The 19,194-nt window shown below is 45.9% G+C and overlaps 1 protein-coding gene across 1 annotated transcript in view; it reads right to left on the reverse strand.

Moving 5' to 3' along the window:
- LOC149355150 (uncharacterized) overlaps positions 1-16,298 on the reverse strand; it is a 32,976-nt gene extending 16,678 nt beyond the window's left edge. Inside the window, exons 1-6 of the mRNA XM_089576074.1 lie at positions 16,293-16,298; positions 15,409-15,538; positions 11,647-11,714; positions 8,527-8,775; positions 4,314-4,445; positions 1,441-1,549 (exon numbers count right to left, since the gene is read on the reverse strand). Coding sequence (XP_089432200.1) covers positions 1,441-1,549; positions 4,314-4,445; positions 8,527-8,775; positions 11,647-11,714; positions 15,409-15,538; positions 16,293-16,298 — 694 coding nt within the window. The remainder of the gene's footprint in view (positions 1-1,440; positions 1,550-4,313; positions 4,446-8,526; positions 8,776-11,646; positions 11,715-15,408; positions 15,539-16,292) is intronic.
- Between the last annotated feature and the right edge of the window lie 2,896 nt (positions 16,299-19,194).

Genomic DNA, 19,194 nt, shown 5'->3' on the forward strand with positions numbered 1-19,194 from the left:
CTCTGGTTCAGACGACATCAGAACGAATGGCAGGATGCACTGCCCCTTCCCATATGCCCTCTCTTGGAGTGACTGCCCTGCTGCTGTTCCCTAGGAAAGGAACTGGCTTGCCCTCACATGTCTTCAAGCTTTGAAGACAGCAACAGCATGCTTCAGCTGGTAATGTGCGAAGTAAGAGCAGTAGTCATGGGCGTACACTACAACATGCAGGGTTCCTCATTGGTTTGTGGTATCACACATCGGTTGTGCGATCCATTGGCTTGCCAATCGCCAGTCATGTAGTACACAATGCGACTACTGTGTGGTAATGTGCAGTCTGCACATCGTCGACGCCGCAATCAACAGTTGCGCAGTATGCACCCCGATCAGACAGCGTACGGACTTTTCGTTTTTGATGACACAAATTTCAGGTGATACAAATATTTTTTGCAGTTCCTTGAGATCTGTAAAAGGGAGATTTTATTGTATATCATTTTTAAAAGCAGAGAACCATTCTGCGAGTTGAAATCTAGCCTCCAGTTCAGCCACAATAACACACAGCTCCTCACTACACTGCACTAGCTGAACATGTGGCCAAATGGGCACCTTCACCTATTTTCTCAAGCCAGTGATAGGTGGCAATTCTTGCAGAATACCTAAATAAAGCATTCTCCATTTGTTCTCTATTTGTCCATGCAGGTACCACAAATGAAGAAAATTTCTGCCTCAGCACCTTTATCGGAACCAGGAGCATTAGAAGTACACTCGTAACAATTTTCTCTAGTCCAAATTGCTTGGTATTTCATACTCCAGCCCAATAAAAAAACTTCTTCCTCACAACAAAAGATTAGGTTTATGGGTTTATGGGGGCTTAACGTCCCGAAGCGATTAAGGCTATGAGAGACTCCATAGTGAAGGGTTCCTGAAATTGCGACCACCTGGCGTTCTTTAACATGCACTGACATTGCACCGTACATGGGCCTCTAGAATTTTGCCTCCATTAAAATTCAACCGCAGCGGCTGGGATTGAACCCGCGTCTTTCAGGAGAGCAGCAGAGCACCATAACCACCGAGCCACCGTGGCGAACACAACAAAAGAACTGCACCTGTTGGGATTTCTGAAAGCATTTGAACTGTAGGAAAACGTGAACTGTCCACAGTAAATTAATGAATGTCAAGTGTGCTGTGCTACACTCTCAGCAATACCCTAAAAAGCAAACAGACCAAAAGCAACATAAGTCATGCAGCAGGTCAAAAATATCATTAACATAAAGTAGTCTAGAGCCACAGCCTTTGCACGCTGTGAACAAGTCAGTGACGCAGTACACAGAATATGTGAGAAGCTTGGATTCAGAACCAAAATTCAAGTTTGAGTACAAAACACAGGCAATTTCACGCTACACTAAGAGCAATCCTCGCGTGGATGTTTCAAACGAGGTCTGTGAACAAGCAAATCCTTACCAAGATCTCTTGGCACATTTGGAGAAGAGCGTGCGCCCCTTGATATTCGTGCTCTGGCGTTTCGGGCACCCACTGCCATCTTCTTCTCGACCCGTGGGGCTGACCGCACCTGTGTTCACATGCAAACCATCAATCAGCGTTGCAGTAGTAGCGGAAACTCTGTAATTGAAGTCACTTAAATTGAGCAGAATCTCCTTGACACATTTAAAAAAAAAATAATAAAAAGCCATATTGCTTGGAAAAACGCAATATACAAACTGGCTAATTTTGAAAAATGTAATGGTTGAGTGATGTCGAAATTTATTGTCAATTTCACTTCACAAAAATGTCTATGGGCATTTCTTGGCCCATGAGGCCGGAACAGCTTCCTTCTTAGTGCTTGTAGAATTCAGTCCGTGTTTAATGCATTGTCTGTTCCGTGGGACAAACTTCGTAACACATCTGATTTGTCAACAAAAATGAGTGCCATGGGTGTGGGTGTTCAGCATATAACACATTATTGATCAAACAAAAAAATTCAGCTGGGTATGTATTAGCCTACACTTAACAAAGACACTGCAGCCCTCCTCTCAAGCTGCGGCATTTGCCGATTCAACCAGAAGCAACCCCAGCTTGACAGAGATGTGTCAATGCAACATGGGAAAAGCTGGCTGTCTCTTTCTTCCACTGTCAAGGCAGAACTCACACCTTTGTCGTTAGCTACTTTTGAAAGTACATGAATGTGAAGCACGACAACAGCAACATGAGTCACTTTGGTCCTGAAGTACAACTCTGCATGTTTCGGAATCCCTGATGTGCTTGTCTCTGACGAGGGACCACCATTTCTCTCAGAAGCATTTATTTATTTATTTACCCTAAAGACCCAGAAGAGGGCATTACATAGGGGGGGAATGATTAAAAGAAAGCACACATAACAAATCAACTCATAACAAATGATGGTCAATATACAGAAGGCAGAGTTTGGGTAACATTTGGTTAAGTGCAGTATAACACACTGAAACAGCAAAATTCAACACGTTCAAACAAGTGAGTAATAATTAGGGCAAAATAAGTAACTACAAATACAATGGCACACAAAAGAGGCTCCGGAGCTGTTCAACACACAAGAAATGACAAAGCAAAAAAGGACCGCCAAAAAGTTACGGTCATCATAGCACGGTAAATCATCTAGCACTCTATGACGCATTTTCCGTGTTCAGAAATGTTAGTAAAGCTGTTTGAAAAGATGATAATTCAGTATGGCATTCTTAGATTACAGCATTCTTCCAAGAATGGGATACTGCTCATGAGCCAGCATGAGCACTGTAGTCCATGCTGATCGTAGTCACATATCGATGGCAAAGATCTGTCCTCGGCCGTCCCCAACTGCCACACCGGCAGAATTGTTGGAGCACGTTTACCAGCAGTGCCAATGATTGCTACCATTTTTGCCACAAAAACAGAAAACTCATTTCTCCACTAATGCTAACCAGGAAATTTTCCATTGCTGACAGAGTGCGCAGCACAAGCATGGAAGCATCTACAATTGCACACTTCCCACTCTTGCAAAGCACCAGCCTGTTTGGTTGAGGCACAGGAATACCTGGCAAAGGCAGCTGTCATTCAGGCTGGTCCCCTAATAAGAAAAATGATTAGTGGTGCCAATTATGCACACAACCATTCCCTATGTCACGCGACAACAGCCCCTTAGCAGAAGAGAACATGGGATGAACTTGGACCAACTAAAAGCAGTGACGCTCACATAACATGCTGGCATCATGAAGAAGCAAGAGGTACTCAGTACATGAGCTCATGTGACTCATTCTGGAAGACTCATCCGTCCACCTGCCAGGTACCAGGACTGAACTTCGCCAAGTGCTGTGCCCACTTTGCTATTAGTATCATTAAATCAGAAAGAGGTGTGTTAGGAGAAGGTAAGTGACGCCAACCAAGTAAAATACAGGAAAAACACGACGTTTCGGGACCGGCTCGGCCCCTTCTTCACTGTGTGACTATGAGCGAGCGCAGCTTGGCTTTTTAAGCCCCTGCGTGGAGGACCTCCGGGTCAATGGCCGCAGCCCATGGACGTAGGATGAGGGGAGAGTCCCCAGGGAACGATTAACATTCTCTCGTGTTTGCTGAATGTGCCACGACTCGAGTAGAAGCCTCCTGCGTGGGTTAGCTTCCGTTTCCAATACAATGGTGCTGTCGAAGTCAATTGGGTGGTCACACCCTTCACAGTGTTCGGCCACGGCGCTGCGTTGACGATTCATGTGACGGACGTCCGCTCTGTGTTGGCTCATCCTTTCCGCGAAGTTCTTCGTTTCCCCTAACATTAAATTTCCCAACCAGACAGACTTCTGTCCAATGTTTTCTTTTGAGAAAGAGGTGTGTTATGCATCATTACTAGGGTAGGCCTATATCTGTTCTTCCCTGTGTAGCAATATGCATCCCCCTCATAGCTTCAACACACATCTTTCAGTGCATTCCACTCACACAACATAACACCATCTACTTTTCAAATGAAACTGAACAATTGAGGACTCAGCTGAGCCCAGCATAAGTGGTGTGCACGGGGAACTCGTGCACATCATTTTCATATGCAGTCATTTCAGGTCCTCTGAGACGCGAGTTGCTCGAGACTGCACGAAGACTACATCACGGCTTGTGCCTACTAACACTCTAGGGCATTGAATAAGTGCTGCCTCAATGATGCACAAAAGGAAGGCCCTTTTGGCATTCCTTAGAAACACAGAATTTAATCAAAACCTGTGTCCATCCATGCACATGTGCATGCGTGTGCATGAATTTTGAGTGCATATGGCCAGGAGAATCCCTCTGGCCACAATTAAAGACAATATGAGAGAAGACAGGACACAGTGAGTAATGCTTGCCTGTTCCTTCCCGGAGTCTGACGATGACTCCCGGTAGCTCTCAATGCTTTCAGACATGCCACCCGTGAGCACAGCTTTCGAGTCACTAGGCGAAGCTGCAGGGTGCTTGCTGTCTGTCTGGTTGGTTACACCCTAAAAGAGAGAAACAAAGAGATGATAATGTAGCATCATTTTCAAGTGAGAAATTCAGATGCTTGGTATAGCTCTCGCATAACCTGGCCACTTCTGTGACCATATTCCTACCTGCTGTATTCATTTTACCAAAATGTGAATTTTCATGAATGACGAAATTTACCATTATACCAAACACCTTTTGAAACCATCCCCAGTTTTTGCTTAGAAAACCATCACCAAAGAAAATGAGAGCAATGGATTTTTGTGGGGAAAAAAATGCTCAAAAAGGTCTAGTTGCCCACAAACTGGGTTTTCATTTACTACTCTTTTGATCAAGGTCTAACGCAGTGTTATTAAGCAAACCCAACGCTGTGGTGGCACGCCAAGCATTTCGCTTGCACTAACTGAAAAGTAAAACCCTGTTCAGTATGAGTGGCCATACAAAATGCCTGCTCCTCTTGGCAAAAACACATGAAGAGTGGGCTCACACAGAATAGTGCCAAAGCACTTCGTAAACAGTGCCCCAATACATGTAAAGCCAGTGGCATAGCCAGCCACTCAGAAGAGTGCTATTCCACTCGTGTCAGTCAAATAAGCATATGCAAAGTTCTGAGAAAGGCATCACCATCAGAACATGAGAGCTTTGTGTGCTGCACTGTGCATCACTAGATGGCACTGGAATGCAGTCAGACACAGCTCCCATGCTCCATTTACCGTATATACTCACGTAATGAACCCACTCGCATAATGAACCCCCCCCCCCACTTTTCGCCTCGAAAAATGAGATTTTTTTTTTTCTCGCATAAAAGCTCCGTGCCAATCTTCAGGGCCATATTGGAGCATGCTCGCATTATCTCGGCACGATTGGCCGGCACTGCTGACGATAACAAAGTCAACAGATCGCGACATGATGCAGCCAGCTTCTTTTAATGCGAGATGCGCTGGCGGGGTAGCCCTTCTCTATGGCTCTTCTTCCCTTCGCTCAAGGCACAGCTCGGGTGACCTCCTAGTGAGAGTGGCAATTGCCGCATCTTTCCTTCACCATAACCGCATGATTATTATTGTCTAATGCGAGAGAAACGCCGGAGACACGAGCGCAGGTGATGCGGAAACGAAACTTGGCGACCGCGCGCTTTTACCGAGGATGATGATGATCTTAAATGATTTGGTTGCTTAGCGCCATCTGTCAAACGCAAAACAAAACCTTGCTCATAGTGCCGTTTGTGCGCAGCGGCAGCAAAACGAAGTAAAGACAACGCATTTGGACGTCAGCCACCCGCCATATAGCTGGAGCTGCGTGTGAGTGGTCTGTGTGCTTTGACTTGTGCATTGTGGTGATGGGTCGTTACGCCAGCTACACGGCGGGTTTCAAGGTAAAAGTCGTGGAGCATGCCTTGGAGTACGGCAACCGCGCAGCCGGGTGAATCTTCAATGTCGACCCGGTGAGTGTGCGCTACTGGCGTAAACCAGAGGACGAACTGAGGGCTACCGGAAAAGATCGGCGCGCAGGGCCCAAACAAGGGAAGTTCCCTCACGTGGAGGAAGAAGTGCTGAACTACGTGAAGAGGCTGCGCAACGAAGGATGTGCTGTATCTCACGAGCTCATTCAGAACCACGCGCGAGCCACTGCAAGGAGTCACAGCATTTCTGTTCTCGAATTTAAAGCCAGCAGTGGTTGGACAACTCGTTTTATGCGTCGGAGCGGGCTATGCCTGAGAAGGCATACGACGCTATGTCAGCGGCTGCCGGTGGACTGTGAGGACAAAGTGCGCGATTTTCATCACTTTGTGATACGTATCCGGGAGGAGAAGTTCCTGCTCTCACAGATTGGGAATGCCGACCAAATGGTGATAAACTTTTTTATCGATGTTGTGATATGAAATTTAATCGGCCGAAAAATTTAGAAAAAAAATTTTTCGCACATAATGACCCCCCCCTCCCCCCAACTTGAAGTCAATTTTTCAGGAAAAAAAGTGGGTTCATTACGCGAGTATATATGGTACTTGTGTTTGCATTTGTACACCTTAGAAAGAACGGCATGTGAAAGTGAACAACATCATTTTGAGACTCCTCTTTAAAAAGGCGTGCAATAATACCGGAGTTGTCCTTAACACCTTGGAGCGAAGGCAAACAATTTCAAGTTCCTGAATAATCTCAGTGCTAACCAATCAAACAGCAATTACAACTAGTTCTTCAGTTGATTCTGGATCAATATTTGCAGACAGCAAAATGTGAATGGCACCTCTACTAACAAACATGCCTTCCTCTACCAATGAACAATGGATTTTGCAAAAAGACAGAGCACTTTGAACATAGGCAATGTTGCTGCCTATGCCAGCACACTGGGCACTTCAGCAGCACTCATCAGCTGCCAAGTCCAATATGAGCTGCCACTTTATCGCACAGAAAAGTTCTGCAAGGCACAAGCAAACTAAAAGGACAGGGAAAGTAGCTGCATATACAATGATTTAAACTGCAGAAATGAAGACGCTGCTCGCAATTGTGCAAGGGTTGTCTTTCCCCAAATAGATCAGTGAGAGAGTCTGCTACATGCAACATGTTACCTAAAATCCACAACCTCTGCCTCATTCCACCAGCATGGCATGTGCGTATCCATGTACACAATTCACCCGATTTCTGATGAATACAGTAGACTCCCTTTAAAATGAACTTGAAGGAAGCAGAAAATTTGTTTGTCTTATCGAAAGTTCGTCTTAACAGAAGTGCTCCTAAAAAGGATCAGTGCGCATGCTAGGTGTGTCCCTATATATGTTACACAAAAACAATGAATAAAATAGCCTTCCAGAGAGAGGCCATCTCTGCGTTGTGATAACGCCTGTTGCAATGCTGCGCCTGTTGAAAATGCGGTCCTGGAGTTCTTAATCCCAAAGTCAACAAGTGGGTGCACTTTCAGCATTTTAGCCTGTGGGGGGGCAATGCGCGGCACGTGATGCGTGCACGTGAGCGATGCCAAGATATGCACTAGTGTAGGAGGTGTCCTGCCTTTTCTGCACCAGCAAGAGAGCTTTCCCCCAACAACATGCTCTTGCAAGGTGGCTACCCCACAGCTTTGTGCGAAGATGCGTGGAAGCCATCTTGTGGGGATGCTCTTTCTTGCGTACAAGCATTTTTTTTACTTAGTGGCATGTGAACATCCAGTGAGTGCTGTTACGCGGAGTCACCGTGGTTCGCGGTCGCCACAAAAGTTAGTCTTAAGGGGGGACCCTGGTCTTGAAAAGAAAATTTTATTAATCTAGTAATGAAATTTTCAGACCACATATATTTTTGTGCACTGATTCTAGATATGTCATTTAATTTCATGTAAAACAATTCCTTGAGCACTTATGCACTTTTTGTGCAAGTATTTTGCAGAGAGTTTTGAAGAAAATTTGCTGCAGGAAACTCTCTGAAATGCATGCCATTGGGTTCTCCTGACACCAAGGAATGCAATAAGGGTAAAATTATCATTGTGGCTATCATAGAACTTGAGTTATAGGGTACTGAAGCTGTCACTTCAGAAACAGGAATACACACTTTTCTTCTCATTTCTGAAGCCCGGGCAGACTCCCCTCAACTGCCCTAGGAAAAGATGAACGGGATGGGACCTGCGAACGGGACGTGGTAGGATATCCGGGGTGGGGTTATGGGGCTTGGGGCGGGAATGGGGTCAGCTGGGGTTCTTCCAAATGACCCTAATATAGTTGAGCTCCTTTTCAGACCTCCATAGAGGGCGAGCACTCATTATTAGCCATATGTGCCGCCCTCAGCCTCCAGGCGTACTTCCAAACCACAGGAAACGTTTGCGGGGGTCTCTGACCCTCCGAGACAGGTTAACCTAACAGGGGAAACAACTAAGATCCCTTCCCCCAAGCCACGTTGCACCACCCCGACCGTCCGGCTGTACTAAGAAAACAGATTTTTGCGCCACCCTCTTAGTGCTTCAGCCCTTACTCCAAGGTACTCACTCGCAGCAGGAACCCTTTCACAGTCTTCGTGGTGTTGCACGACCGGCGTTTGCCCCTGACATAGTATGTGAGATGCCTGTTCAATTTTCACATTTTATCAGTATTAAAGCTGCATCAGATAAAATCACTGGTACCTGGCCACTTGCACTGCCCGGAGTTGCCCTCCTGACAGCAGCAGTGGGTCGTGCAGCTGCTGGAGCAGAGAGTGGGGTTGGCCCATGCAGCTCGGAGGAGTCACTGCCCGATGTCTTGGGCGAAGAAGACGAGACACCTCGGGCAAGTGACCTAGGCCTCCGAGCAGGCGAAGGCGATGCACTGTCCTTTGGGGCATCTCCGCAGGAGTCCGCTGTTCCAGTACCTCCGGCAGACTTGCGCCGTGGCTTCTGGCACGCACATCACACGAGACAGGTCATGGATGTGTAACAGAGAGAGAAAGAAGAAAGTAAAAACGGCAAAAAGCACTCATCACCTCAGTGCAACAACATATATGCTTCTTAATACAGTAAAAAAATGATAATTCGTACCCTGCTAATTCGAACTCTCAGACAATTCAAAGATAATCTGAACCAATGAACTGCATCAGCACAGTTGATTTGAAGACCTGGGGTGCTATGCAAGAATGTTTGATCCCAAGTTCACTGCGAACCCAGAGAAGTGACAGCCCTTCGAGCTGCGAGGCAACACAACAGAGCAATGTCGAAGTCTGATAGGTGAAGTGCCTCAGCACCAGTAGCCCTAGCACAAAAACCAGCCGATGATGCAGCTCACAGACCGCTGAAGTGGGCACCTGCAGAGGAAACGTCCTTCAATGCATGGCAGCAGTGGATACCGGATTCCTCATCTGCTTCACCAAGGCAGCGTATAGTCGAGGTGCTGGCATCAAAGCACCCCTCATCCCCCCTCCCACCAAACTACAAGTGTCCATGCGTGTCCTGCGAAGTGACTATTTTTGCTTAGTGCCTGTGAAAGGTTGACTGTGTGCCAAGCCAGCCTGCGAAGTTTCTTCGTCTGGTGCATCGTGACTCGGGTGGGGGTTGGTCACCAGCATCTCTGTTTTATCAGCCAAAAAGCGCCACGGCGCAAGGTATTTTGGTCTACTCAATGTGGGGTCAGAGACCCAGTTTCCAAGTATTTAACCCCGGAGAAGCCGAGCACCAGGCCAGGAGAAAGCTTGTACCCGTTGTATCCCCAGTGGGTACTGGGGATCGAACCTCACACCTCCCACATACAAGGCAGATGTTTGGTCTAAATGGGGGTTTAACATCCCAAAGCAACTCAGGCTGTGAGACATGCCGTAGTGAAGGGCTCCAGAAATTTCGACCACCTGGGGTTCTTTAATGTGCACTGACATCGCACAGTACACGGGCCTCTAGAATTTCGCCTCCATTGAAATTCGGCCGCCGCGGCCGGGATCGAACCCGTGTCTTTCGGGTCAGCAGCCGAGTGCCACGACCACTAAGCCACCGCAAGGCAGATGTTCAAACAACCAGGCCACCACTGTGGTCCCAGTGGGATGATAGTGTTTGGTACAGGAGCAGACAGGCAGAGTAACAGCAAAGGCTTTTCTCAAGACGTCGCACAATGCAGGTAAGGAAGTAAACACTAGCAAGGTGTCTTGAAAAGCTTGCTTCAAGCTCGTGGTTTCACTTCACGTTCACATCAGATGGAGCAGCACAAAAAAGTCACCTTTGCCAGCTCTGAGTATTCTGATCACATGTCATCATACACATACTAACTACAGTCACCCTGGCTAACTGATTTGTTCTCAGTATACACAGAATGAGTAAAAGAAACATAACAAGGCAGTCAAGCAAAGGCTCAAAAAGTACTGTATTAAGTTTTCACAGGTATACCTAACAAGAGAAACTCTTGGAAGAACTCTGGTCTTTCCTTTTGTGAGTCCTTGTGCAAACTTACACTGGAGAGCCAGCAACAGACTGGGCTCTTCTTCAGCGACTTTCCATGTGCACACAGTCCTACTTAATTTTTCACTGTCCTTATGTCACTTTACATGCACTACAGTACACCTTGCTATCAAGCTCTGAAACATTCAATTGTGGACTGGAAATATTGTGCTGGCACCCTCGACGAACAGATCGTGATGCAGAAACAAGCAGCCTTATGCCAGGAGGCCAGTGCTTGCGACACAGGACAACAGCATGCAAGCAAACATTGCTGGCACTTTCAAGCTCGTCTGGCAGCAGTTATTTGTTGCTTCTTAGGTTGCCAGGTTCCACCAAATGTTCACAGCCACACTGATCATCTGCCATTGCGGCTGTGCCGAGGAGGACCTACTGACGTCAGATACAAGTGGTTTGGTACAAGAAATAGGTGGTGTGCAGTGGAGCATATCCAAGATTTCTTTTCCGATGAATAGGTTTTCAGGGGATGCCAGTGGTGCAAGCAAACACTACAGTGGCAGTTTTGGCTGCCTCCTATGAATTTTCACATGCAGTAAAAGCCATCAGGAACAACAAAGCTAAGCCCCCTCAAATGTCAGCGGAAGCAACAGTAAGGCTGCAGCGCATGCAGCATGCACTTAAGGCATTAAAACAGTAGGCGCACAAGTTTTCCTGACAGCAGGAGCTACTGCATGTTCTTTCTGTGCTGGCAAGGATGGCAACCGACCGAAATATGCTTGAAGTCTGAAGCCTGTGGAATTCAATCTAGCTAAAACAGCAAAACCTCCCCAAATCTCTGCTCATCAAGGTGACACTCTTGAGCACAAAATAAAATACAGCAGACTGATAATTTGGACTTGCTTAATTCGAACATCTCGTTAATTCAAGATGACACTTTGGCCTCGCCACTATCGAGCATATTGACAAGGATATCATTCATTTGAACCCTACATAACCGAAACAAATTTTCAGTCACCCTCGAGTTTGGGTTATTAAGAGTAGACAGTAATGCAGCACAAATGCCCCAACCTCATGTGCGGCTGTGCACATGGCAGAGCAACCCACTGTTCTGTGTTATCACTCTTCTGTTGGTCCATTCAGTCACTGTCTTACATCACATACTACAAATGAACAATGCTGCATACAGCTGCAGAACTGAGATTAAAAATCTGCTGTAAAGTTCTTTCCGTAACGATAAATTCTTTGGTGCATGATGGCTCCTGCTAAGATTTCTGGGAGTCTGGGCTTAATCAGCCACACAAAACTGCAAGTTGAAAATGCGAGACCACCACATGATGGCTACAGGCGGACAAGATGACAGCCACCAAAGTGAATGAACAAGCCACCACTCACTCGTCTCAAGCTGGACAGCCTTGGTGGAGGGGCAATGGGCTTCTCAAACTCGAACACAATCACGGCAGCTGCAATGGGAATGTCATGGAGTAAATTGGATTGTGAATTGTAGCCAAGCATAATGTCCACGGTGCTCTTTGTCGAAGCTGGCCTTGTGCCATTAAAATCAAGTTACCACCAGAGCCTAGTCAATTTGAGGTTCAACAGGCTGAAAAAAATGTTTAAATTAGTCTGGGCTTACAGGCTGTAGTCGGACCATAATATATCACACTCTCAAAAAACGCCTACGAGTTTGGTGTAACACGTAATTTGATAAAAAAAAAAGTAGCAGTAAATTTAAACACATACAAACACAGTGAGATGGAAAAAATTTATTTCTATGACGGCAACTTACCGCATGCAGAGAGAACACATTTTTCAACGTTATCGATGGACTCTGAACAGCTGAAACCGCAGCCTTCTATAGACGCGCAATAGCGATGAACAATGCTCAGCGCATGGAGCATGTCGAAGCATGTGGGCACAGGTTCTTTCAAGTCCTCATCACAATTCGTGTCAGTGGTGTCCTGGTTATCCACGCTGTTGTCAGTGATGTCTTCTGTCTGCAAGCTCTCCCGCGATCTCAACGTCGTCGTCCGTGGAGACAAAGTCGCCTACAGCTGCCCCATCCCAAATACGTAGCACCAGGAAATCCGGACAACTGATTCCACAAATGATCAAGACCCGCAACAGCTTGCTCGAGCTCACCCAACAAAGAATTTGCTCTGTCTTCTCCGGGAAAGCAGATGTCAGAAGCAAATATGAATAGTTTCATTTCTGTCATCATTCCATGACCCACTCAGCGTAGACAGGGAGCCTAAGAGGTTGATTTTTAGGTCCCTTCTAGTCCTCATGTTCCGCAGGAGCCGTTCAATCAGACGTTTCCGAAAACCAACCTTCAATGCGCGGATTATCCCCAGGTACAAGGGTTGAAGCACCGGAGAAGCATTTGGCAGCAGGAAGCGAACTGCAATGTTGCTGGAACTAGCACTGCAGTGGTGGGCACAACCATTGTCTACGAAGAGGCAGATGTAGCAATCTTGGCCTATCAGGTCGTCGTTCTAAGACCTCAGCCCACTTAAAAAATTGGCAGGTCATCCACACTCTTCGATAGGACCTGTAAGTCACCAGAACCGAATACACATTCTGCAGGTATCACAGACTTGCTTTTTCTGATCACAACTGGTCAAAACTTCTTCGTTTGTTGTTGTTTTGTTTTGTTTTATGGGGTTTAACGTCCCAAAGCGACTAAGGCTATGAGAGACGCCATAGTGGAGGTCTCCGGAAATTTCGACCACCTGCGGTTCTTTAACGTGCACTAACATCGCACAGTACACGGGCCTCTAGAATTTCTCCTCCAAAGAAATTCCACCGCCGCGGCCGGGATTGAACCCGCGTCTTTCGGGTCAGCAGCCGAGCACCATAACCACAGAGCCACCGCGGCGGCCAAAGCTTCTTCGATCCATACATGTTGGTGGTGAGCAACTTCTGACTTCTTCTCATCTCGTTCAACTGGCTTGATAATTTCTAGCTTTTTTTGGAAAAGGTCAGGTTCTGCCATTTCACAGCTGCCATCACACGTGCACACAGAGATGACGAAAACCATGCGAAATTACTGATGGCAGCACAAAGCATCGTATGTGTGAACTGCATGACAACACTGGCACAACTGATGCAACGCGCTAAAAACGTACGTTCCGGTTGGCTGGGTACGCACCCGCCACCTATGCCGTGGAAAATCTGAGTCACAGGTCTCTGCATGGTACGTAGCACTAATAGCAACTGCAAGTCCATGCAAAAAAGCTAACCTCTGGAGATGTGCTGAGGGAAAGCCAGTTTCTTGAGTCGACCGCAAATGTTCAAAGTTCAATCAGACCTGCAGGGAAGTTAAACCCTGGATATGTGTTGAGGGAAAGTCAGCTTTCCGAGTCGCCCGGTGTTGCCTGAAGTTCGATCTATCGAACGTGACGGCCGACTTTTGTACAATATAAGCATACTCTCTCAAAGATTCACGTTGTAGCTTTACTATGCTCACAAATTATTCCATATCAAGAATAATTCGATCTAACCGATTCGGTACAATCAGGTTCAACTGTATACGAAAAGGAAGTAAAACAGAACAAGCACAAATTATTGTTTAACTCCATGCAGTTCTTTGAAGCCACCACTACCACACATAACAAGGTTCTCTGTCAGCATTTATTGACCTTTTAACTGCTGCTACATCAGGAGCTCTCTGGACGCAACCTAATATAACTGCCAAAGTTCGTTGTCATTTGTCGGCAAAGCACACCGGTATTCGGATTGGAAAACGTTTATTGTCAGCACTGAGCCCTAGTGGGCATTATACTAGGTGGCTTCGAGCCCATGGCTCTTGGCGACCTTGTGAGCCCACTCAGTGGCCCGGACTTGCGTCAACGGGTCTGAGCTGGCCAGTATAGCCTCCCACCGCTCTAGAGAAGGGACTGGTAGTAGGTCCGCCGGTGGCGGCGCCTTTTTGCAGCTCCATAAAATGTGGTCATATCCGGCTATCTCGCCGCATTGTTTGCAAGTAGCGTTGTATTGTGTTGGATACATGTGTGCTAGTCTCGACGGGCTAAAGAAGGCTCGCGTCTGGAGCCGACGCCACATTACCTCCTGGCTTTTGTCGAGCTTTTTGTCTGGTGGCGGATAGATCCTCCTTTCCAGTTTAAACTGATTGGTGTATTCGTGAAATGATATGAATGCATCTCTCGTGAAATTTGGGGACTCAACCCGGCTCACTGCTCGGCTGACATAACCTCGAGCTATACTGTGAGCCAACTCGTTTCCCCTGTTCCCCGAGTGTGCCGGCACCCATATTAGTTCCACCTCTCTTTGGTCCCAGTCTTTATCTCTTAGGATTTGTTCTGCCTCCTGGGAGATCATACCCCGCGCAAAATTGTTGATAGCCACCTTGGAGTCGCTGGCTTCAGTCAATCGACCTTGCACTGTGTGGAGCACTGAAGAGTTCAATGAAAACCACGCAGCTTGAAGTGCTGCATTTTCAAACCCACTAACTACTCAGCATTATTGTTTAGGCCCACATATAGGCCTCTCTTGAGGAGCAAAGTTAAACTCCCGAAGAGCAGTATTTCCCACAGCATAGCCGTACACATAGCTAGAAACTTTCACTTAAAATAAAAAACAAATGCACGCATATACACACACAGTTAAACCTAAACTCTTGACAAAAATAATACCTTGATTCATATCAGGATGCAGGAAGACATGGCATGCCTAGGATGGCATGAGCTATCCTACATGTTCAATATGTATTTTCAGTTCAATAAACTAGTTGTAAGTTGGGACCTGCCAAAGTTCTCCTTTCCTCACTGCAGTGTTGTGTCTTTTTGTTGCACTGTTGGTTCACTTTCATAATAGTGTCCAGCAGCCGAATACCACTGCCACTAAGCCACCGCAAACAGCCAACAACAATAAGCTCAATGTTATAAAGAACTCATAGCCAATAGCCCAGACAGGAAGGTAATTTCAATGTTCATCTGCGTGTGCCACCGCCACACTGCACACTTCAATGACTAACTACACACACAAAACTCAATGGCAGAAGTTAGAAATCAAACTACTGACACTGAGATCAGTAGCAATGTGCCCTCACCATGTCATCTGTCACATGTCCCAGCAAGAGCATTAGATTCCTCGCCTGTACTTAGCTTCGCAGCTGCCAACAAAGGACACACTCACCATCCCTGATCTTCTTCTGGAGCTGAGGGGAAAGGGATGACCAACTCTGGCAGTGGACCACTCGGTTGGCATTGTGGATCAGGAACCGCTCACACTGCCGCTGGATCTTCCGCAGCAAGTCGGTGAAGTTCTGGAGTTGAAAGAAAGCCAGGCACTTCTTCACTTGTATGCATCACGTAAATACGACAAGAGCTGCCAATCTTTTGGCCTGTGCTGGGAGCTCACCAACTTTAAAAAAAAAATCTCAAGGACTGCTCCATGTTTGAGCATGCCAGAAGCACATATTGTAAGCAGTACAGATGCACAGCTTATCAATTAATGTTCGCACTAAGTCAATAAAGTCATAACTTAGAATTGATGATGCTGAAATAAAAATGACAATGAGAAAACATGTTAGTCAAATGTTTAGGGGAATCCCCCAAGGTGGGATCCCCCAAGTTTCTGAGAAAGCTGTATAGCTTTCCTCTGTAGCCGTATGGCTGCGCTCGGGTGGATGCCAATGAGTAATTACTCCCTTATTAGAAAACATGTTAGCATTAAAGGCACATTTGTTTCGCTTTAATCAGAGCTCACTAACTCCCACAGCCAATGAATTCAAACACTTGGTGTATGCAATAAATTTAGTAAGAGCAAGCTTAGCAGTGTTGTTGCAGCAGTGAAGAGAAGGCGAAAGGGGGCGAAGCAGACACCCAACTCTAAGCTGTCTCCCCTTCCTAGGAGCAACTGCTGTTGGTATGCTGCGAAAGTACTCCAGGCTTGACACAGTCCTAATCCCACTACTACTCATGCCACCTAATGGCGGTCAGCGTCTTCTTGGGGAACTGTCATTTTTCTGAGTGTTGTTGCCACCACACTTTACGTGCCTTCCAGCGGAGCCAGCCCACCTGCATGCTTATAAAATGTTGACAGAAAGCCGATGTAGGCAGCAGTGAAATACTGGCCACAAAGAAAAATTATTCCCTACCACTGATCCCAGAAGTAGCAGAAATATGAAATTTGATGCTATTACTATCTATCATCTGAAGGACAACTACAGTGAGAGTTAATTAGACCTACAGTGTATATACAGTAACGTGACTCTTATCCTGATGCGCCTGCCTGATGGCCTTTGTTTCTGTTTGTGGTTTTTATCTTTATCTTTCTCTCTTTATTCTGCGTTTTTTTAATAAACGCCCAGTTGTGAGTAAGCGCTTGTGTTGTTTGGTCTTCCTTGTCCGTTGTCCTGAGCGTGCTATTTTTTTCCATGATACTAACCCACTAGCCCAAATGTTGAAAAATAGAAAAGTCACCCTCGATCCCCTCTTAAGCCCTCCGAAGCACTTCTGGCATGCCTAACAAACAAATTCTTCCCTAGAGCAAACCAACAATACGCTGAAAGTGTAAGAAAGTCAACTTGCTATACATCCTCCTAAAGCAGAGGCGTCCCTCATAGCCTGAGTCACTTTGAGATGTTAAACCATCATAAACCAACCATCTTCTAAAGCAGAAGTTCTCAACCTTTCTAGCCTTCAGAAACCCCAGCAGCTTCCCAAAGGTGCTCAGGAACTCCAATGTGTCTTGGCTTCCGTCCCTTCCTGCCTAACATGCATAGAAAAAAGGCATGCAGACGCATGGTCCCTCAAAAAATGCCCAAATTTATTTAACAATAACTGGCTTATGAGCAATTACAGAATGGCAAGTTCCAAAATAAAGTGGATACACGAAAGGTGGGCGTAGCGGCATGCTAGCTTTACAAACCTAAGAATTCCTTGAAACTCAATTTGAGAGCCCCTGTTCTACAGTGCTCCATGCAGTACTTACACAGTGGACACCCTTCACAGATCAGGGACCTTCGCTCAGTTTGTTAATGTGTGTAATAAAAAAAAATTTGTTGTACCAATTGGTAGATCTGAACTTTTGCTGAATCACGACAAACTAATGACTGGTCTCTGCCATGTTGTTACATTGCCCGAGCAACAAGTAACATTACCAGAGATGAAGAGCACTGAAAGCCAAGAGAATAAGTGAACGTGTTTTAGTATGCAGTCATTCTTCCAGGCAGGCTTTTGGCAGAAGCGATAATATAAAACCACCCTTGCGCTATGCGATGCATGTGCACGTTGAAGAATTTCAGGTGGTGGAACTTAATCTGCAGCCCCCAATACAGCATCTCACTATCTCTCTCCCTCCTTCAACCTGCCTACCCCACCCATTCCATCATGGTGCAGTTCAGGCGTCCACCCCAAACGAGACTTATTATGCCTAACTACACATACAGGCTAGAGCAATATTAAGTTGTGAGTAGCCTTAAATGAAATAATTAGGGCCCTTTGTTTTCAGGTACAACCTGATTTTACCCTGTTGCACCCCGAACATCCTTCATAAAAATCAGGTTAAACCCGATTTCTCCCCGAAAATGAGCTTTCAAGGCAATGTTGGTTTTCCAGTTTACAAAGCTGAAAACACCGCAAGAAAATTTGTGGATATCTAGTGCTCATTCCGAAGCGGTGTCTTTGGTCAAGTAGGGATTGAGACGGATGAATTTGAAGATAAGTTTGAAAAGGGCAATACAGAAGCAAGGGGCCAAAACAGGGCTACTGACAAGACGTCTTATTGGAGTCACTGCATGAAGCATTACCCATACTAATGACACCCTGATTCAAGGACCTTGCACCTTTAAAATTGTTGCTGTGATGTTGAATGTTGTCTCATTGTACAAATAAAGGCGGGCCGGTGTTGCTCAGAGGAAAAAGTGCTCTGTAGGGGATTGGCAACTTACGCGAGGAAATATTTGTAATAGATAAGGAAAAAACTTCACAGGCAAACATTTTGATTTTCATGCTGTTTGTGAAATAATAAGAAAGAAACATAGTATTTTATATCCAGCAGAAAAATGAACCATAATAGCAAACTGTGTTGTGCTGAAAAACATCGCCTCAAAAAACCTGAAATTTGGAAATCTTTTCTCAACCTGATTTTCGTCCCAATTTCAGCTTTAAAAAAATATCACCAGATTCTTACCCCCCCCCCCCCCCCCCCCAAAAAAAAAAATTCTGCCAAAAAAAACCCCAAAACAAAGGGCCTACATATAATTAGCCACACTGCACTCATTAAATTCAATTAAAGGTTTTCAAAACAAAGGCCAGATATCTCATGCAGCCAAATGGCAGTTATCACAGAGGCTAAGTCTACACAGCCAAATAGTTGACAGCAGCTGCTACTGGAGATTTAAGATGACTTCTTTCGCTCAGATTACTTAATGAATGCGCTGCTACAAGGTACAACGTGCTGCTACAACCCATGCTGGCCTTATGCTTATGCTCTTTCGTTCATACACTTTTACTAATGCTACCAGTTTTCTCTGAGAAAACTTGGCACTTCAGGCACTCCTTCAAGGTGAACTTGTGTTAAGCTGTCCAGATTTATAAGGTTCACGCTCATACTTTCTTTTGCAATTATGAGCAGACATTAGACTGGTATTCACACTGAACCAGTGTATACCAGACCATAAAGTGACACTCGTGGTTAATACATCACCAATCTAACTCTATGCGAATTGTAAATTGTGAGGTTTAACGCCTCGAAGAAACACATGGGCTATGATGGACACTGTAGATGGACGGCTCCGGTTAATTTAGACCACCTGGGGAACTTTAATCTGCGCTGGCATTACACAGCACACGGGCATTTATTTATTTCACCTCCATTGAAACATGGCTGCTGCGGCAGCAATCAAACACACAATCTTGGGATCAGCAGAAAAATGTCAAAGCCACTGAGCCACTGTGGCAGGACCACAACCAACCG

The sequence above is a fragment of the Amblyomma mixtum genome, chromosome 3 (genome assembly GCF_055824585.1).
Source record: "Amblyomma mixtum isolate Tamu chromosome 3, ASM5582458v1, whole genome shotgun sequence".
Classification (NCBI taxonomy): domain Eukaryota; kingdom Metazoa; phylum Arthropoda; class Arachnida; order Ixodida; family Ixodidae; genus Amblyomma; species Amblyomma mixtum.